The sequence below is a fragment of the Nilaparvata lugens genome, chromosome 5 (genome assembly GCF_014356525.2).
Source record: "Nilaparvata lugens isolate BPH chromosome 5, ASM1435652v1, whole genome shotgun sequence".
Lineage (NCBI taxonomy): Eukaryota > Metazoa > Arthropoda > Insecta > Hemiptera > Delphacidae > Nilaparvata > Nilaparvata lugens.
Genome location: NC_052508.1, coordinates 74,826,420 through 74,844,549, shown reverse-complemented (window position 1 = coordinate 74,844,549; position 18,130 = coordinate 74,826,420). Strand labels below are relative to the sequence as shown.

The 18,130-nt window shown below is 35.8% G+C and overlaps 1 protein-coding gene across 1 annotated transcript; it reads right to left on the bottom strand.

Annotated features, from left to right (window-relative positions):
- Nucleotides 1–826: 826 nt before the first annotated feature.
- LOC111044994 (PHD finger protein 12) lies at nt 827–18,109 on the bottom strand. The gene is made up of 5 exons (XM_039429288.1): nt 17,964–18,109; nt 12,766–13,154; nt 10,714–10,796; nt 7,476–7,691; nt 827–1,761 (listed from the first exon to the last, which is right to left on the bottom strand). The coding sequence occupies exons 2-5, from the start codon at nt 13,142–13,144 to the stop codon at nt 1,633–1,635; spliced, it is 807 nt and encodes a 268-aa protein (XP_039285222.1). The 5' UTR covers nt 13,145–13,154; nt 17,964–18,109; the 3' UTR covers nt 827–1,632.
- Between the last annotated feature and the right edge of the window lie 21 nt (nt 18,110–18,130).

The following is an 18,130-nucleotide window of genomic DNA, read 5'->3' as shown; positions in this document are numbered from 1 at the left end:
AAGGAAAGTTGTGTGAGTGCGCCACACCAAATGTTTGAATTTGAATACTAGTCATTGATTTTGAGACAACACCAACTGGCTCTAAAGGTGCGTAAAGATATACGCGCCGCGAACATGAGCAATTCACTTTTAATCAGCTGACTATATATGTATTTTAACAGAAACGGTAAGATACAGTTATAAAAAGCTTGGCATCAGCTGATTAAAAGTGAATTGCTCAAGTTCGCGGCGCGTATATCTGTACGCACCTTAATGTGAGAACAGTGGAGAAAAAAAGGATGCTTGTGAAAAGAGTGTCTGTCAAACTGCTGCACCCGTGCATCTAGCCAACTATAGTGAGGTCCACGTTATAATGGCAGTGGAGAAAGATAGGAGAACAACGTTGCAGATCCTCTATCTTGTCAATGCCTTCCATAGACGGTAGCTGATACAGGTTTATTGATGTAAAATTAACTGGTCATTCTAGTTTAAAATAATCAATTATATTTTACTAAGCTAGAAATTATATTTTTGAATAATTTCATAATTAAAAAGAAATGTTTTGTTAATTAATAATTACTTCTACATTGTTGAAAGACGATCTGGCAACAGAGCAAAGCGAGAAAGAGACAGCGCTATCCACTTTGTTACATACTTACTTCATACTCCTCTCCTTAGTCATGACCAGATTATTTCTTCTATAGTCTTGTATAGTCATGACCAGATTATTGTTGAATGATAGACAAGGATAATAATACCATTGCTAATCAAACACTGCCATTATAACGTTGACCCCACTATAGCAAGGACGTCATTATAAATGGCATAGGAATAACAGAAACAAATATTACAATGTAGAAATAGATTACTTTAATTAAATGATACAGAGATAATTCACAACTTAAAAAAACTAAGCAAACAAAATAAAACTAGACTTCAAAACTAAAACTTCATAGGTATCTGGAGTTTACAAGATAGCGTTTTGAGCGATTTGTATCTCAATAAATTTGTAAAACATCGTTGTAATATAGTATCATAGAGAAACAATAGCGTAAGTAGATATCCCATGGTATAGGGTCTTTATGTCGCAACTTTTACTGTTATCTCAAGCCGATTACTGTCGATTTTTACTGTTTTGACCGGGTAAGAGTGTATGAACGGCACAATATTGATTGATTGATTGAGTACTTTATTTATGTAGATTACAATATATACTGGCTTATACACTTATATACAGTAGCTTACAATACAGCAAAATTATAGGTGAGTTTACATAATATAGACTAAAAAAATAATTATTTGAACTGTATATGATATGAAAAAGCAATTTGTAATATAATAACTATAGATAATTATATTGTTATGCACCTACATAAATTGGCGGAGCTTTGGACATATCAATGTCCATTCTTCGGAAAGAATATTAAAAATATCCTCCCCACTAACTCTCTACCAAAACTAACTCACTACCAATATGAGAGACTAACAGCGTCATAAAACTTTACAGGAAAGAACTACGTGGACTATCGGCTTGAGATAACAGTAAAAGTTGCGACATAAACGCCCTGGGACACCATGGGATATCTATTTAAGCAATTGTTTCTCTATGATAGTATTCAACAATTCGATTGGAAAATTCCTGCTTTTATTGTATCACCATTGATTCATGGTACAGAAGACGAAAGGGATACAACCAAATCTCAATTCAGAGCCGTGCCTTATAATGGCAGCTCCAGGGAACGCCTGCTTGAGTCGACGGCCATAGCTGCAGGTTGTTATCACCTGTGAAAATATGCAAACAAATATGAATATCACGAACTAGCATAGGAATTGATTCAGAGGATCAGTGGCGGCTCTAAGGTGAAAAAGTAGGTACAGCCCAATATTGAGTAGGATGGCTGAATCAATTCATATATTACCATACTCGTATATCAGAAAAATGATATAAACTGGTGGTATGTTGATTCGGAAACAAAACAGTCTATTTAAATAAAAGCTCCTCCATAACCATGAGTTACTCTTGTACCATGATTGCTGGAAGTCTTCGGTCAGCACCACTTCCATCGGCCAATTTTTGAGTTTGAAGAATTGGTTGAGGCTTTTCGACAGCTAACAAATCTTTTCTTTCCACTTAGAAAACGGTGTTTCAATTGACAAGCAAACTAAATCGTTCTCAGGCTCCATGTTTTACGTTATACAATTCACACTCATAACTTTAAGAACACAACAGCATCAGTCACCACTGGTGGTGGTTGGTGTTGCCACCAACAATCTAACATAACCTCAACAGAAGGAAATAGGACAGTTATGGAAAGAGAACGTCCTCAACGTGTACTAAGATGACCAAACTAAGCGAATACCTATAATAATGAGGATAGACCCAGGGCAGCCAAGAGGCAACCTACGATAAGCGGGCATCACTCTCATATTATTAATATTATTATATAAATAGATTCTCACGACGTATGTGATAAACATAAGATACTAGCTTACCCGGCGAACTTCGTACCGCCAAAAAGTCAATGTATCTCATGTCACACTTGACTTTATTTGATGAATCATGAAATTTATCTGACAATCAATATTTTCATTTACATCTCAATACCGACTTCCTATGTGCTTAAAACTACCGTTTTAATACCAGTAAACAATTTTATCACAGAGTGACGTGTTTATTACAGCTGGTAAGTTTAGATGCTAAATCATATTATCACAACATGATCTTGAATCATGATGATCTTCCCGTTCTACGTTAGCCGCTCGGCCGACAATTTCGAATACATAGGTCTGTAAAATGGATTAAAATATAATTATTATTAGTCTCCCCTGTTAAAATTTCAGGTCAGAAACCATCCCCAATATTCACACAACATATTCCCAAAGTTTCATGCCGTTCTGTCTAGTAGTTTTCGAGTCTATAGGAAACAAACAAACAAACTAAAGCTGGGCGGGTTTACACCAAAGTTATTAACAAAATGTTTATAACTTAATCCTTATAGATTCTATTAGATTGAACGGAACTTGACAAACACATATGTTCATCATGTGTATAAGTTATGCTCAATCTAATAGAATCTATAAGGATTAAGTTATAAACATTTTGTTAATAACTTTGTCTAATCGCAGCTTTAAGGTCTTTGGTTTCAATATTTTGTTTTGCAGTCATGGTATTATTATGCGTGCCCATTAGTATCAATATTCTCACATTCGAAAAAAACTAATTTAATAGCTGTTTAAAAATAAACAAATGAACTAAATAATGCTGGAGAAATTATAATATTTTTGATTGTGAAAAATTAATTTTCATCAGATAGAAAGATTATCACGGAACTGGATGAATTATATAAAAATGGAATACAAATTCAAACATGAACTGAGTTTGTTAACATTTAAAACAAGTGACATCAGGTACTTGTGGATGAGAATACTACGTGAGGTCTACTGTTCACAGAACTACTAGTATATATAGATTATTATTTTATGATTACTCTAATTTGTAAACTGTCATATCTTGTCATGTGAGAAAAAATTGAAAAAAATATTAATATATGCGGAAACCAAGAAATGGTACCTTTGAACCACCGCCGCCCCATTAGCACATGGGGTTGGGGTAGGGACTTTGATATGTTTACCTCCTTACTACCCTTAACAGAGCTGCGGTGTCGAAAAATGGCTTCCAATCTTTCCCTCATTTGAAAGAATATGACCTCAATACCACCACTGCATGTGGTATGTTGTCAATATGTTGTATGTTGTTACCACTAATGTTTTCAATACCACTGCATGTTATCAAGTGGTATTGACAACATCAACATCGTCTTATTCTTTCAATTATGGAGAAATATCACAACATCTTATAACATACAATTAAACTAGTAGTTCTGTGAACAGTAGACCTCACGCAGTATTCTCATCCACAAGTACCTGATGTCACTTGTTTTAAATGTTAACAAACTCAGTTCACGTTTGAATTTGTATTCCATATGATATAATTCATCCAGTTCCGTGATAATCTTTCTATCTGATGAAAATTAATTTTTACAATCAAAAATGTTATAATTTCTCCAGCATTATTTAGTTCATTTATTTATTTTTAATCACCTATTAAATTAGGTTTTTTGGAAGGTGAGAATATTGATACTAATGGGCACGCATAATAATACCATGACTGCAAAACAAAATATTGGAACCAAAGACCTTAAAGCTGCGATTAGACCAAAGTTATTAACAAAATGTTAATAACTTAATCCTTTTAGATTATATTAGATTGAACATAACTTATCATACACATGATGAACATATGTGTTTGTCAACTTCCGTTCAATCTAATATAATAGAATCTATAAGGATTGAGTTATTAACATTATGTTTATAACTTTGGTGTAAATCATAGCTTACTTTAAATAATATCTATAGTAGGCTGTGTGTAAACCCAGCTTAAAAATGCATACCTCTTTAATGTCTTTGATTGAAACTATAGACCTTATACAAATACAGTAATAGACTGGCTTCTCCACACATCTGTGTAATCACTTGTCAGCTGATTTATGATGAATAATTTTCTAGTCTGATTTTTACTCTAATATTGGCGTATGAAGAAGGCTCCTTTTTCCTTTTATATTATCCTTAAGATGCAAAATTTCCAAACACCTTGTATATACGTCGACGCGCAATTTAAAAAGGAACATACCAGTCAAATTTCATTAAAATCTATTACCGCGTTTCGCCGTAAATGCGCAACATATAAACATATAAACATTTAAACATTGAAATGCCAAACCGTCGATCTGAATCTCAGACCTCACTTCGTTCGGTCAATTATTTCCCTCATTTGTTGAACATTGATCTCCTGGAGTACTCTATAACAACCTACAAACTTTAATCCATATGGATCAAGTTATTAACATTTAGTTAATAACTTTGGTGTAAACGCAGCTTTACCCTATTATAGAAAGGCCCTTATTACATGGACATAAATGTTATCAACATACTACCACAGATTATCACAGTCCTAATCCTGGTATATTTAAGAATAAATTGAAAGCTATTCTCGTAAGCATATGTCCCTATATGTTTTCAACGCCCTACCACAGATTATCAAAGAGAGTCCCAATCCTGGTATATTCGAGAATACTTTTTGTGTAGTTGAGAAGTTGATATTGTGATAATTATTCATATTGAATGAAAAAGACTAAGAAATTGTCAAAAACCACAGATTTATTGATACTGTTTAGGTTTATCAGAGATTGACAATGGTGTAATAACCGAAACCGGTCTTTCTAGTATCAATAAATCTGTGGTTTTTGACAATTTCTTAGTCTTTTTCATTCAATATTTAAGAATAAATTGAAAGCTATTCTCGTAAGCATATGTCCCTATAAAGTTGATGAGTTTTTCGAGAATATTTCTTCTATAGCTTGCTAATATCAGTATGTTTACTGTTAGTACTCTATTTATATTATAGGGTATGTTTTGTGTTTTGTTATCATTGTTTCCATTTAGGCTCATCTCAAAACTTACGCGACTCAAGTCGAGAAGAAACTGCGACTCTAGTCTCCTCTCGACGCAGCATGTGTTTTCAAATGGTGACACTCAGACCAGTCGACTCTAGTCTCCGCGACCTCACGACTGTCAAACTGAGTCGAGCGTCGACTCGACATGTTGGTCGAGCCTCGACTTGAGTTGCGTCGTACGGTGCATTTTTAACTAGTAGTTCTGTGAACAGTAGACCTCACGCAGTATTCTCATCCACAATATTACCTGATTGGAACTATAGACCTTATGGAAATACAGCAATAGACTGGCTTCTCCACACATCTGTGTAATCACTTGTCAGCTGATTTATTATGAATAATTTTTTAGTCTGATTTTTACTCTAATATTGGCTTATGAAGAAGGCTCCTTTTTCCTTTTATATTATCCTTGAAATGCAAATTTCTAAAAACCTTGTATATACGTCGACACGCAATTAAAAAAGGAACATACCTGTCAATTTCATGAAAATTTATACCCTGTTTCCCCGTGAATGCGCAACATATAAACATTTAAACATTAAGAGAAATGCCAAACCGTCGACTTGAATCTTAGACCTCACTCCGCTCGGTCAATGAAAGTGAGGTTATGTTTGATGGAAGTGATGTTTTTTCATTTTAGATAAGACAATAATAAGAATTAGATAAGACAATATATTCATAATAATTATTATAAAATTTGTTACATGCGAAGTAGGAATGAATTAGCTCTTATATTTTTAATAAAGTGAGGTTAGAAAATGGAGTAGCTTATTACTGAAGTAGTGAAAATAAGCAAAAAAGTCGTAGGCTCAACTCACACTTACGCGACTCAGGTCGAGAAGAGACTCCACTCTAGTCGAGAGCATGTATTTTCAAATGGTGACGTCGCGGAGACTAGATCGACTGGTCTGAGTGTCACCATTTCGAAACACATGCTCTCGACTAGAGTCGAGACTCTTCTCGACCTGAGTCGCGTAAGTGTGAGTTGAGCCTACGACTTTTTTGCTCATTTTCACTACTTCAGTTCTATGCTACTCCATTTTCTAACCTCACTTTATTAAAAATATAAGAGCTTATTCATCACTACTTCGCATGTAACAAATTTGATAATAATTATTATGAATATATTGTCTTATCTAATTATTATTATTGTCTTATCTAAATGAAAAAAACATCACTTCCATCAAACATAACCTCACTTTCATTGACCGAGCGAAGTGAGGTCTAAGATTCAAGTCGACGGTTTGGCATTTCTCTTAATGTTTAAATGTTTATATGTTGCGCATTTACGGGGAAACGGGGTAATAAATTTTCATGAAATTTGACAGGTATATGTTCCTTTTTTAATTGCGTGTCGACGTATATGCAAGGTTTTTAGAAATTTTGCATTTCAAGGATGATATAACAGGAAAAAGGAGCCTCCTTCATACGCCAATTTTAGAGTAAAAATCAGACTAGAAAATTATTCATCATAAATCAGCTGACAAGTGATTATATAGATGTGTGGAGAAGCCAGTCTATTGCTGTATTTCCATAAGGTCTATAGTTCCAATCAGGTAATTGTGGATGAGAATACTGCGTGAGGTCTACTGTTCACAGAACTACTAGTTAAAAATGCACCGTACGACGCAACTCAAGTCGAGGCTCGACCAACATGTCGAGTCGACGCTCGACTCAGTTTGACAGTCGTGAGGTCGCGGAGACTAGAATCGACTGGTCTGAGTGTCACCATTTGCAAACACATGCTCTCGACTAGAGTCGAGTCTCTTCTCGACCTGAGTCGCGTAAGTGTGAGTTGAGCCGTAAGGTCGAGAGACTGGAGTCGTACGATTTGAGTCGAGGTAGTGTGAGTTGAGCCTTGGAGTGGTTGTGACATTTCATACATCACTGGAGCTCTTATCTGCTATGTGGTTTTATGCGAAATTATAAAATCAATAAATGAATTCATGGAGAAGACAACAAAGTATAAGAAAAACAACCCACCTCATCCTCTGAACCATAACACGCTCCATCAGAAATAATATTCTCTGCAAGTTCATCCATATCAGGTTCTGTCATCCTATTAGCGTTGAGAAAGTTTCTCAAGTTTTTTAACACAGCGTTGGGCTTGTCAGGAGTCGGATGTCCATTAGAATAGCTCAAATTATCAACAATCGTCAATGTTTTGCTGTAATTCATCAGCTCAAATAATCGCGTACTCTGAAATCAAACAAAATTTCAAGTTTATTCCTAATACAAATGAAGATTTCACAAAAATAACATCAAGAATATTTTATTCATACAATATAATTGTATTATCATTATCATTTTATATCATAAAAATCTGGGGTGGCGCACTCACACAACTTTCCTTGCCGTTATGAAAATTGATCACCTGACGCTAGTGTTCCCGCGCATCTCAAGTCTACTATTCAAAGATTTGAGCAGCTGGTGACAGGGCAATAACGCTGGAGACACACATGAGGTCTGCTATCTCTTCATAGTGATGATGTAAATAGATCAACAATAATTTTGCAATTGAATAATCACATTTTCTCGAATTAAAAGCTTATTTTTCAATTTTAGGTGAAAATGTTACTGAACATCAATTGTAGAGATTTTCATGCTCGATCTACTCCACTTGATTTTTTTTGTTTCAATTGTATCTGAAGCCTGATAATTGGGAATGTATCTGCATTGATGGGGCGGAGCTCCTGAAATTTTTACAGATATGGGACTTGTGGCAGTTGATAGAGCTTATCGATGACTATTTTATGTATGAATTTGATCAAAATCGTTGGAGCCGTTTCCGAGAAAATCACGGAAAACCCTGTTTTTGACAACATTTTCGCCATTTTAGCCGCTATCTTGAATTGCATTTGATCGAAATTGTTCGTGTCGGATCCTTATAGTGAAAGGACCTTAAGCTCCAAATTTCGAGTCATTCCGTTAATTGGGAGATGAGATATCGTGTACACAGACGCACATACACTCATACATACACACACACACACACACACCACACACACAACACACACACACACACACACACAAAAACAAAACAAAACCCCAAAAACAAGTTTTTTGGACTCAGGGGACCTTGAAACGTATAGAAATTTAGAAATTGGGGTACCTTAATTTTTTTCGGAAAGCAATACTTTCCTTACCTATGGTAATAGGGCAAGGAAAGTAAAAATGATAGGGAGAGAAGGGTTAAAGAAATGAGACGGGGCCACCGAAAACAATGGATGGACAGGTAGAAGTTCTAGAGACCTTTCATTGGTCACCTATTGTTATTGAATTTCGACATTTTCGTGGTCTATTGTTAAGGTTTCCGCTCCGAGCAATATATCGGAGGACCAGTGTGGTTACTTGAAGGCACTTTCAGCTGTAAACCAGACAAATAATTGGATAAACACACACTACTATCGATGGCAAGTACAAATTTAGTCAACGTACGTGGTGTGTAAAGCCCACATCGATTTTTGGACGTACATTTGTTCGCCGACCTTTTAAATTCTACGAGATTGATGGGACTTGACAAACACATCATATATATGTTTGCCAAGTTGTGTTCAATCTAGAAGAATTTGAAAGGACGCCAACAAATCGTAAGTTCAATAAGTATCGAATTGTATGTAACTCAAGTTTGTCTGTATACAGCTTGTGAGCAAGTTGAGATGCACATCATATATATGTTTGCCAAGTTGTGTTCAATCTAGAAGAATTTGAAAGGACGCCAACAAATCGTAAGTTCAATAAGTATCGAATTGTATGTAACTCAAGTTTGTCTGTATACAGCTTGTGAGCAAGTTGAGTTTCATCAAATGTGCCACTGGGAAGAATACAATCATTACAAGTTCTTGATCACTGATTTACATTCAATAATTGCAGAAAAACGAGTAACAGAAAATGTAAGGTGCAAATTAATAGATAAGTTGATGATACCAGCTTCAAGAAAGCTGGTGATCCGTTGAAAGAAAGCCTATGAAGTCTGGTTGTGAAAATGACGCAATATAAATAAGCTTTGTATATGAGCTCGACCAATATTAAACAAAGCTTATGGTAAAAATCTTGGAAAAGATTGAAATCAGTTTGATGATAAATGGAAGAATTCGTAGCTTAATTTTCACTTATACTCTTTGAATATGAAGAAAAATGAAGTTTGCTGAAAATTCTGAGCCCTAATTTTTTCCAAACTTCATTTGATCTATACAAAGCATTGACAAGACAGAGGATCAGCAACGTTGTTCTACTTTTGGGTGGCTCGTTGAAGTGAGTGATAATGCGCCGGTCTAATAATCTAGAGAACCCGAGTTCGAATCTCAACCGGGGCAAAAGTTTTTGACCACAGCACAATCACATAGATACCGCCACCCCGTCTTTCGGAGCAGACGATAAGCCGTCGGTCCCGACTACCTAAAAAGAAGCCGTCATCTCTCATCATCCCTCTTTGGTAGAGAGTTAGTGGTGAGGATATTTTTAATATTCTTTTCGAAGAATGGACATTGATATGTCCAAAGCTCCGCCAATTTATGTAGATGCATAACAATATAATTATCTATAGTTATTATATTACAGATTACTTTTCATATCATATACAGTTCAATAATTATTTTCTTAGTCTATATTATGTAAATTCATCTATAATTTTGCTGTATTGTAAGCTATTGTATATAAGTGTATAAGCCAGTATATATTGTAAATCTACATAAATAAAGTACTCAATCAATCAATCTCTCATTACCCACGCACAAGCCTAACAGCTTATGTAGGCATCACCATCAGTATTATTATTAATAATTTAAACTATGTTGAAGTTAAGACAATTCCCAATTATTATGAGAGGTTCGTCATGGAAACAGCATGAAGAATAATTGTGGAGTTATGAAAACGTTGATGAAAACTATAAGTGTTGCGTTTATGAAAGCTATAACCATGTAGAAAATACAAAAATAGATAATTTTTACTAAAAACAAGATAAAAACATGAAGTACATTTTTTTAAACATTTCAAACTTTAAAATTTAATTGGAGTTATGAAAACGTTAATGAAAACCAAGGGTTGCGTTTATGAAAGCTATAACTATGTAGAAAAGGCAAAAATAGATAATACTTACTAGAAACAATATAAAAACATGAAGTGCCCTTTCATTTAAAACATTTCAAACTTTAAAATAAACAAGTACATCATGTTTTTATAATGTGATTTTAATGTGATAATGTGATTTTATAAAACTTACTCTATCATATGTGATAGTTGCATGATGGTCGGAAATATTCACACAGAAACCAAATTTTGACAGAACGATATCGCACGAGGGACCTGAAAATGAAAGATTTAAGATTTTAATTGATATTTGAAAAATATGTATAGGTAATGTATATGAAATTTTTATACATTAGTTCAATATGGGAAGGTTAGAGAATCTTGTTATTTGTTATAAATTAGATAGTTGCCTTTTACTTTCCTTGCCCTATTACCATAGGTAAGGAAAGTATTGCTTTCCGAAAAAATTAAGGTACCCCAATTTCTAAATTTCTATACGTTTCAAAGTCCACTGTTTTGAGGATGATTGGGAAAGAAAACAACAGGCGTTAAGCCCAAAACGGTTTCTTTCCCAAATTTGCATTGAAATCGTCAACTATATCAATCAATAATCTTTTATTGTCATAAAACACAGAGTGCTGTAACAAACGTCAACGTCAAACGTATCTGTAAAGAAACAGAATAAGGGTGCTGCATCAGGTATCCTTCATAGATAGATGCAGGCAGTGGCACGGCAGAGAATCGACAATGCGGTTCTCCTATCTTTCTCCACTGTCATTACAACGTGGACCTCAGAAAAGTTGAAAGCATCCAACAATTATTAGTTACTAGCAGGTAACCCGTGCTCCGCAAGGGTATGTTTTAAAACTTTATTTATTTTAGGGTTTATTTGTAAACTTTAACTGAAAACTTGACGAGTCTTCAAGGAAGAGTAAATCCTGAAGAGCTTGAAGTACACCTCGAACCATCCTCGGTTAATTAAGAATCTATATGCAAAATTTCAAGTTAATCAGTCCAGTAGTTGAGACGAGATGATGCGTCAAACATAATTTTCCTATAAGCCAGTTCTTTCCTTTATTGTAGTATAGATAAGTTCTTCAACTTGGTACTAACATAAAGTGACAAACTCAAATCTTGTTTAGAAATCTTCCTCAACTTAATGACATCCTGACAAAATTGGACTGATTATTAATTTCGTTACCAATTTTAACCATCTGTTCCGAAGAGGTAGTCTCTCTAGATTATTGTTCTATATTAAACCTATTATTCATGTCCCATGAATGAAATTTGAACATTAATTCTGAATTGAAATTTGGGTTTCGAGGAGCACGAGATTGATATTTTTAGAATCTATGTGCAAAATTTGGAGATTTTTAAATCCCGTTTTTCCGGTATGCAATCCACAAGTTGACATGTTTTGCTGCGAATAAACGAACAAACACAACCCTACTCTCTCTTATTGAGACTGTTCGGTACACCTTTTTATTCTTATTTAAATTGGATAATCTTTTTCCATATAATTTTTAAGATCATAAGAGTGAGAAAAAGTGGCAAATGAAATTTTAAGTGGTCTAATAAGCGAGTTATGGGTTGTTGAAATGCTAAACTCCGTTTTCTTCCAGATCATAAAAGGTTTCGAATTTTCCATTGGAGATTTTTTTAATACATTCAGTATATCATTGGCTTTGTTCTAATATGCGTTTTTTTTCGATTGATGCCAAAATAAACAAGTTATCAAATTTACAAAAAATGTTACTTTTTTATTTATGAACGATATGGGGAATAAAATTTTTAGTTTAGAAAAATACATTTTTTGAATTTTCAAGAGAAGTTCTAATAATATAGTCGAAACCGTTTATGATCTGGAAAGAAAACGGAATCTGGAAAGTTAGCACTTCAACAACCCATAACTCGCTCATTAGACCACTTAAAAATTTCAGTTGCCACTTTTTCTCACTCTTATGATGATCTTAACAATTATATTGAAAAAGACTATCCAATTTTCAATTTCAATTTATTCAAAAAAACCATGAGTAAAAGCATTATTTTATTTAAATAAAAATAAAAAAGTGTACCAAACAGTCGTTAATAAGAGAGAGTAGGGTTGTGTTTGTTCATTTGTTCGCATCAAAACATGATCTTAACAATTATTATATTGAAAAAGATTATCCAATTTAAATAATAAAAAAGTGTACTGAACAGCCTTAAATAGATTATTTGAGGTGAGAACATAGGCTATACTTACTTTTACCAATAGAGACAGACCCCTTTATTAGAACTGGGCCCGCGGAAGAATTGGTAGGCACCAACATTGCAACAACTTGTCGTTCAACAGGTCTAGGGTAGCGCGAGAAATGACCCTCAGCATACAACACACCAAACATATCTTCGAGTGACATCTTTTTGACCTTTTCCTCGGGAGGTACATTGTCGTCACTTTCTGATTTAGCAGGTTTCATTTTCTTGCTGGATTCACCGACTTCGTTTTGGCTGGGTCTTTTGCAGGCGGCATTGGGTCGGTGCCGGCCACAGGGACGGAATTTCCTAGTTGACTCCTCTTCTGTGTCCAAATCTGGTGAATCATCGCCGCTGCCGCTGCTACTGCTGCTGCTACTATCATCCATGCTCGATCAACTGTAAAAAAATGTATCAGAATATTAAAACATGACTTGACAAAGCAAGGTAGAATAGAATAAGTTTTATTGTAACTGCCTCTGAGGTCTACAGAAGCATTACCTTCGTCACAATATACAACAAATGTCACACATGCAATACAATAATTATTGGAAAGATAAGTCCTCACCTTAACTTGGTAAGGACAAGGTAAGGATATGAACAATGTCAGGACGCAAAAAGACTTGAGGTCAACAAGATAAATTAATTCAAAACAAAGGAAACAGAAAGGTGCATACAGACTTATGCGCCTCGAACACGCGAATTTCACTTTTCATCAGTTATAATAATAATATCGAGTGACCTGGCTGGCTCAGGTCTGGTGTCAGAGTTTTCGGGTCGCAACTGATCAATTTCAGGACCTCTGACATGACCTAACGACTGCTTTTTAGGCAGCCGGGACCGACGGCTTAACGTGTCCATCCGAAACACGGGAGTGGCCCGAGATAAATATCAATTTTCATCAGTTGATTATATCTGTAATATCGGGAACCGAGCTTCGCTCTGGAGTACAAAAGCATGGGAAATTTATTACGAAAGAAGAAATTATAATAACATTTATAGTTCATACATAAATGTTTTATCTAATCACAGTAAATTGAGATTAATTCCCAGAGGAATGCAAAAATTTCCCTCACAAAGTCCTGGTTGCACAGGCCGGTTAAATTTTATTCCTGATTAATTTCACGTGAACCAAATCAGAGAAGACCATTTCAAAAAGATGGATCTACTGGAATTAATCAGGATTGAAAATAACCAGGTTTTTTGCAACCGGCACTAAATACCTGATTGAATTATTATAAAAGTTCAACAGCTGAGTCATAATTTTGACACAGTCCCACACACATGAACTCGCTCACTCACTTCCATCATCAACAGACGACGAAATAAATATTATCAGTTGTTTTTCCAAGGATGAATAATAATTATCCTTTTTATGTCCTTCAGCGAGTTTACCCAGGGATGAGACCTAGTGCAATCGAATTTTTATATTATAAACCTACTGTGTTCTGAATTTCGTGAGAATCGTTAGAGCCGTTTTCGAGATCCGGTGAAATACAAACATATAAACAGAAATTGCTCGTTTAATAGTATAGGATTTGTACATAAAGCATGGTTTTCATTGATAGTTAGGCTCAACTCACACTTACACGAATCAGGTCGAGAAGAGATTCGACTATAGTCGAAAGCATGTGTTTCCAAATGGTGACACTCAGACCAGTCGATTCTAGTCTCCGCGACGTCACCATTTGAAAACACATGCTCTCGACTAGAGTCGAGTCTCTTCTCGAGCTGAGTCGCGTAAGTGTGAGTTCAGCCTAAGTGGTAGAGTTCCCTGGGCAAGTACTAACTATCTTGTGAACTCTCCCAATGGAAACGTTCATGGTAGAGTACTAGTTTTTAGTAGAGTAGAGTGGGATAGTACTCTACCACTTGCCTTCCCCACCACCGCTTCTCACTCTACTCTACCACTACTATGATAATGAAAACAGTCTCGAGCTAGTGGAGTAGAGTAGAGTAGTTCACTAGAGTGAACTTAGTAGTTAACTACTTATTCACTACTGTGAACTTAGAGTTCACAGTAGTATAGTTCTGTTTACTAGACAACACACTTTACCTACTGTTCTCAATTGTAGTGAATACAGTTACTCGACCAAGTAAGTAGAGTGGAGTTAGTATGCCAGTTACTCGACCACTAACTCTACTTGTGAAAACCAGGAGATACAGATATAGCCTAATAAGCATAGCATATTATATCTGTATTTGTACAGTTCTGTATTGCTTCTAAGCAATAAGATACATATAGATTATCATATGTGTTAGCATCAGCTGATGGAAAGTGAAGTGCGCGTGTCTGCACCGTTTCAAGGTGCAAGGGTCGCCACCAACCTGTCTCCCCGACAACTAAGCTCCTCGCAATTTTGATCACAGGCGTCAGCAAATCCCCTGGCAAAATATGCCATTGCCGTCAACTTGTCTCCCCGACAGCTAATCCCCTACTAGAACGAAGGAGCTTGGTTGTCGGCGACAACCAAGCACCCCGCCAGCTGATCCCCCGCTGGATATGAGAGGTCTGGTTGTCGGCGACAACCAAGCACCCCGCCAGCTGATCCCCCGCTGGATATGAGAGGTCTGGTTGTCGGCGACAACCAAGCTCCTCACACGCTCACGACAACCAAGCTGCCCGACAGCCAATCCCCTATTGGGCATTGAAACCAGCTAAAGCGGGCGGGGGGAAGTAGTACAATCACAGACACTGTTTCACACATTCTATGAATTCAAGTATTATAAGAAAAGCTTTTGAATGTTGTCACTTCTATCATTGCAAACATTAAATGAAATAAACTATTTCTCTTTCCGAATCCAACTGACTTGGAAATGTTTATCTTATTGTATGGACAGGCGTGATTTGTGGAAATCCATTGAGTAAGTGCATGACATACTTGTCAGTTTACTCGCAAAAACTCTGGCACTCAAACGTGAGCGTGCGAGGAGCTTGATTGTCGGGTTCGGTGACGACAACCAAGCCCCCCCCCCTTGCACGCTGGCGTCAACTAGTCTCCCCGACAGCCAATCCCCTACTGGTTAAGAGGGGACTGGTTGTCGTGACCGTAGACGACAACCAAGTTCCTTAGACGCTGAGGACAACCAAGCTCTCCGCTAGCAAAGTTCAATCAATCAATCAATCAATCAACCAATTTATTTAGCCTGGCGATACAGTAGTACATAAGGCTACGTCATAAAATATTTTATAAAATTATGATACATAATAAAATCATAATTAGGTCGAAATACATAATAAAATCATAATTAGGTCAAAATACATAATAAAAAATCCTTAAAATGAGTAAAGACAACACTATCAATTACAGTAATAGCATTCAATAGTTCACCCATAATAGGGCTACGTTATAATTAACTATTCATGTAATAGTTGACATTAATAATTTAATCTACCTACCACTGTCCTGAATTCCTCTAAAGAATAGAATGGATTTACTATGAGCCATTTTCTTAAATGTCTGAGGAATACAGGCAGGGAAGGGTACGGAAGGAGGCTGGTAAAAGGTTGAAAAATTTTATCCCCACTATTGGAAAACTCGAAAGAGATTTGCTGAGTCTGCACCTAGGTACATGCAGATCTCCACTGGCCCTAGTCGGATAATTGTGAATATCACTGGCAACCGTCAGTACATTCTCCCTCAATTTTATCTCTTTCAAGCACTGATACAGAAATTCATTGAAAACTGTTAATATTGAAATTTCCTTGAATAGAGGTTTACAATGATCTAGGTAATCTGCATTGCTTATTATTCTGACTGCTTTCTTCTGTAAAACTAATATTTTTTTTACACCTGAAGAATGGCCCCATAACCTGATACCATAAGACAGGATTGAATGGAAAAAAGCATAATAAGCTTGTTTAACATAATTATCAGGCAACTCACATTTTAGTCTCCTCAATAGAAATATATTTCTGCTTAGCTTAGAGCAAATCTTTTCAACATGATGTTCCCATAATAGTTTAGAATCCAGCATGAAACCCAGTAGTTTAACTGGGTTGTCTGTCCCGCTAGCATTGTTTAATGAAAATGTGATTTCCTGTGTTTTAGTTTCATTTAAAACAAGTTTGTTAATAGAAAACCATTTTTTAGCTTTATTGTAATGATCAAGAACTGAGTTTCTTGCAAGGTCTACTGTGGAACTGGATGCATAAATAGTGGTATCGTCGGCAAACATCAAAGCCCTACCAGATAAACAATAGAACAGATCGTTTATTGAAACAATGAAAAGTAAAGGCCCCAAAACTGAACCCTGTGGAACTCCCCTTCTAACAGGCAGTGGTAAAGAGTCAACACCGTTCCAGCTCACTATCTGTTGTCTATCTGCCAAATAGGATTCAGTCAACCTGAGCGCATCATCTTTAAGACCATAATACTTTAACTTCAAGAGGAGAATATCATGTGGAATGCACTCAAATGCACGCGATAAGTCACATAGTAAGGCGCAGGTAGATTCCCTGGTTTCAAAACGATTTAAAATATGCAAAATAGTTCCTCTCTCAGGAGCTCAGTTGACGCCGTCAACCAATCCCCTCGAAAGTGATACTTACTTAGTTTGAGGGGTGACCCCCTGAACTCCCTGACACAGTCTATCCGGTTCTCCCGGTTAAGGACGAAGAATTCAAGTATCAAGTAAGTAAGATGAAACGTATTCTGGTTGTCTTTAAACTCAGGCCTGCTATGACAGCTTGGCTTAATGCCTAGCCTACCAGAGGAGACTTTCATAAGCTTGATACCAGAACAAACACAGGCTGAGCCTCCCCTACTGAAGATTGTGGAGGACTCAGAAAGCTTGACCTACCAGCTTCTTTTACTCATAGAATGAATTTTTAAGAGTGATGCAGTAACTTTAATTAGTTTCTTTTCTCTATAATGCACTTGCCTGCTGCTTGTTTATAACTTAATTGCTTGAATATGACTGTGTAGACTATATTTGTTTCAATCCTTGTCTATTTCTTAATGTGCATCTGTGACTTGCTTGTTGGTTTTTATATTTTTCTTGACTTGTTCGCTTATAGAGATGCCCTGGTGGCCTGTCTATGTTATGAACAGAAACAATTTTACATTATATTGAGCTATGAAAACCCTATTAGTACGGTTCGTCAACATAACCTCAACAAAAAATAAACAAGTTTATTGTAAAAACAAAAATAAGATAGAAAACCGACAGAAAAGAAATGACTTGAAATTTATAAATGCTACTTACATAGTGAGACTACCTTTACAATAGATGAACACCATTAATTAATAATAATAAATTAATAAAACAATTTTGGATGTAGTCTAGAGTTTCTACAGTAGCTGCTCCTTCGCCATGTCTGCTTTTGCTTATGATCATGAAGTCAGTGGAATAGCAATAGAATGGAAACTGGA

Bases quoted from the DNA above. Each gene is read 5' to 3' on its own strand.
- LOC111044994 (XM_039429288.1), bottom strand. From the start codon at position 13,144: ATGGATGATAGTAGCAGCAGCAGTAGCAGCGGCAGCGGCGATGATTCA. The intron at 10,797-12,765 runs GTAAGTATAGCC...TTTCATTTTCAG, and splicing joins GTCTGTCTCTATTGGTAAAA to GTCCCTCGTGCGATATCGTT. The intron at 1,762-7,475 runs GTGGGTTGTTTT...ATATTTTCACAG, and splicing joins GTTATGGTTCAGAGGATGAG to GTGATAACAACCTGCAGCTA.